The sequence below is a fragment of the Etheostoma spectabile genome, chromosome 14 (assembly GCF_008692095.1).
Source record: "Etheostoma spectabile isolate EspeVRDwgs_2016 chromosome 14, UIUC_Espe_1.0, whole genome shotgun sequence".
Classification (NCBI taxonomy): domain Eukaryota; kingdom Metazoa; phylum Chordata; class Actinopteri; order Perciformes; family Percidae; genus Etheostoma; species Etheostoma spectabile.
In genome coordinates this window covers 2,469,476-2,471,420 of record NC_045746.1, presented here as the reverse complement: position 1 = coordinate 2,471,420, position 1,945 = coordinate 2,469,476, and the positions used below count along the sequence as shown (strand labels likewise).

The following is a 1,945-nucleotide window of genomic DNA, read 5'->3' as shown; positions in this document are numbered from 1 at the left end:
GTATTGTGTTGCTAAAATTGCCTGTATTGTTCAATTTGGGCAATAAAGAAAAAAAAGAAAGATGAATTTTAGTCAGAATGTGCCTCTGCTACAGCTCGTGTTGAGTGATGATAAAGTAGGGTTGCACTCACGGATCAAACACCAGCCGCGTGATGTACTCCTTAGGCATGCGGGGCAGCTGGTGAGAGAAAACATTCTGGAGGCCGACGAGCCACATCAAGATCCTCTTATTAGGCTTCTGGTTTAGGGAGTTACCGATGACGTGGAATTCAATGACCCCCCTGCGCTCCTCTAGACGGGCCGCTTCATCGCGTGCGGAGTGAGCTGACAGCAGACTGGTCTGGACAGGAAGGAAGTTTTAAAATAATGACGATCACCTTTGTTCCTACCCTCCCTGTCCTCATCAGAGGTCTTGAAAGACCTGTCATCATACAGTGTGAACAGATTACTACACACCACTCCTTACTACTGCGCGTCACTATTACTAAAATTATCTTGGATCTTAGACAAGTAGATCCTTAACAGGAGTAAGTGTAGTCAAACATATTTTTATGTTTTTTTTTATTCTACAGTCCTCGCAAAATGAAGATCATTATCTTCTCTACAAACTTGATATGACTGTCACAAACTTTACTTTGGGCACCCAAAATAAAAATAATGTCAACACCCAATTCTAACTGTAAGCCAACGGGAATTGGTTACCTCTGGAATGGCGGCAGGGTCGGTGATGGTTGCCATGACTTCATTGATGAGCTCCATGGGGATGTCACCCACCACCCTGGGTCTCTTGTTTTCCTCATGGGGGAGAGGTTCTGAAGGTTTACGCTTTTCTCCAGCTGTGATAATGTATGGATACAGAGGAAGGTACTGTTATGTTTTATATTTGCACTCCTAATAACTAATAGATTTGCCTCCGGATAAATAAAGTTTCATCATGTCTTTCTCATTACATCCAAATCTAAACAAGAAGTTACCCAGCATTTAAGGTTAGCTTACTATAGGTTCATCTCCAATTGTTGCCTATGCATGATGGGAAAACTGACATATTTTCATTATGTTAGTAGCAGTTCTAGGGGTAGTAGGGGTTAAATCTATTTCTTAATACAGCTTTAAGGCTAACATTTAAATTTGAGTAAATGTGTTCGCTGTACCTACGGGACATTTCATTAAAAAAAAACACATTTCTTTAAAGCAATTGATGGAGACAATGAATCTATGTAAGCTACGGAGGCTCAGGTGCAAACGCCAGAATAACACAGACAGGGTTTAAATGTAAAACACAAGGCTAACTTTCCCTTAGTGCTCACTGTTTACAGTAAGATGTAATGTGGAATCATGGTAACATCATGGGTAGTTACTGGTTGAACTGTAATACCTGGATTTGGTTCCAGTACAGAAGCTGTTTTCCTGGCAGGACTCACACTGCCACAGGTGGACGGGTCCACTGACACAGGACTAGTACTGTAGTACAGCGGCCTGGCCACAGGGGGCGCACTGATAACTACAGAACAACAGAAGACATCAGTGATACTGTGACAACATGTTTTTATTATCATTATCTTAAAGACATTTCTGTCTGAAGCCAGCTTGAAAGGTGTGTCTGTGAGGGTGTGTGTTTCTGTGATGACTGTGAAGGTGTGTGTTACCTGTATGAATAGGTATCTGCCCAGCTGGGGCTCCTGCCAAGAAGTCTTGGCTCCAGATTGGAGAACTATGGCTGTACACCTCCTCCTCCAGCATAGAAAGGAACCTGAGCCAAAGAAAAGAAAACGACCACAACTTGAAACTTTAACGTAAAAAAAGGTTGTGGGCAAACGGATAGGTTAGTTGGTAGAGTGAGCACCCATATATAGAGGTTTATGCCTCTACGCAGCAGGCCCAGGTTTGACTCCGACCTGCGGCCATTTGCTGCATGTCATTCCCCCCTCTCTCTCCCCTTTCATGT

At 43.0% G+C, this 1,945-nt stretch overlaps 1 protein-coding gene across 1 annotated transcript in view; it reads right to left on the bottom strand.

The window, feature by feature from the left end:
• The window catches only part of kat2b (K(lysine) acetyltransferase 2B), a 9,448-nt gene that overhangs the window by 4,274 nt on the left and 3,229 nt on the right, over positions 1-1,945 (bottom strand). The window contains exons 7-10 of the mRNA XM_032536359.1: positions 1,647-1,750; positions 1,376-1,501; positions 703-836; positions 132-340 (exon numbers count right to left, since the gene is read on the bottom strand). Of these exons, the coding sequence (XP_032392250.1) occupies positions 132-340; positions 703-836; positions 1,376-1,501; positions 1,647-1,750 (573 nt within the window). The remainder of the gene's footprint in view (positions 1-131; positions 341-702; positions 837-1,375; positions 1,502-1,646; positions 1,751-1,945) is intronic.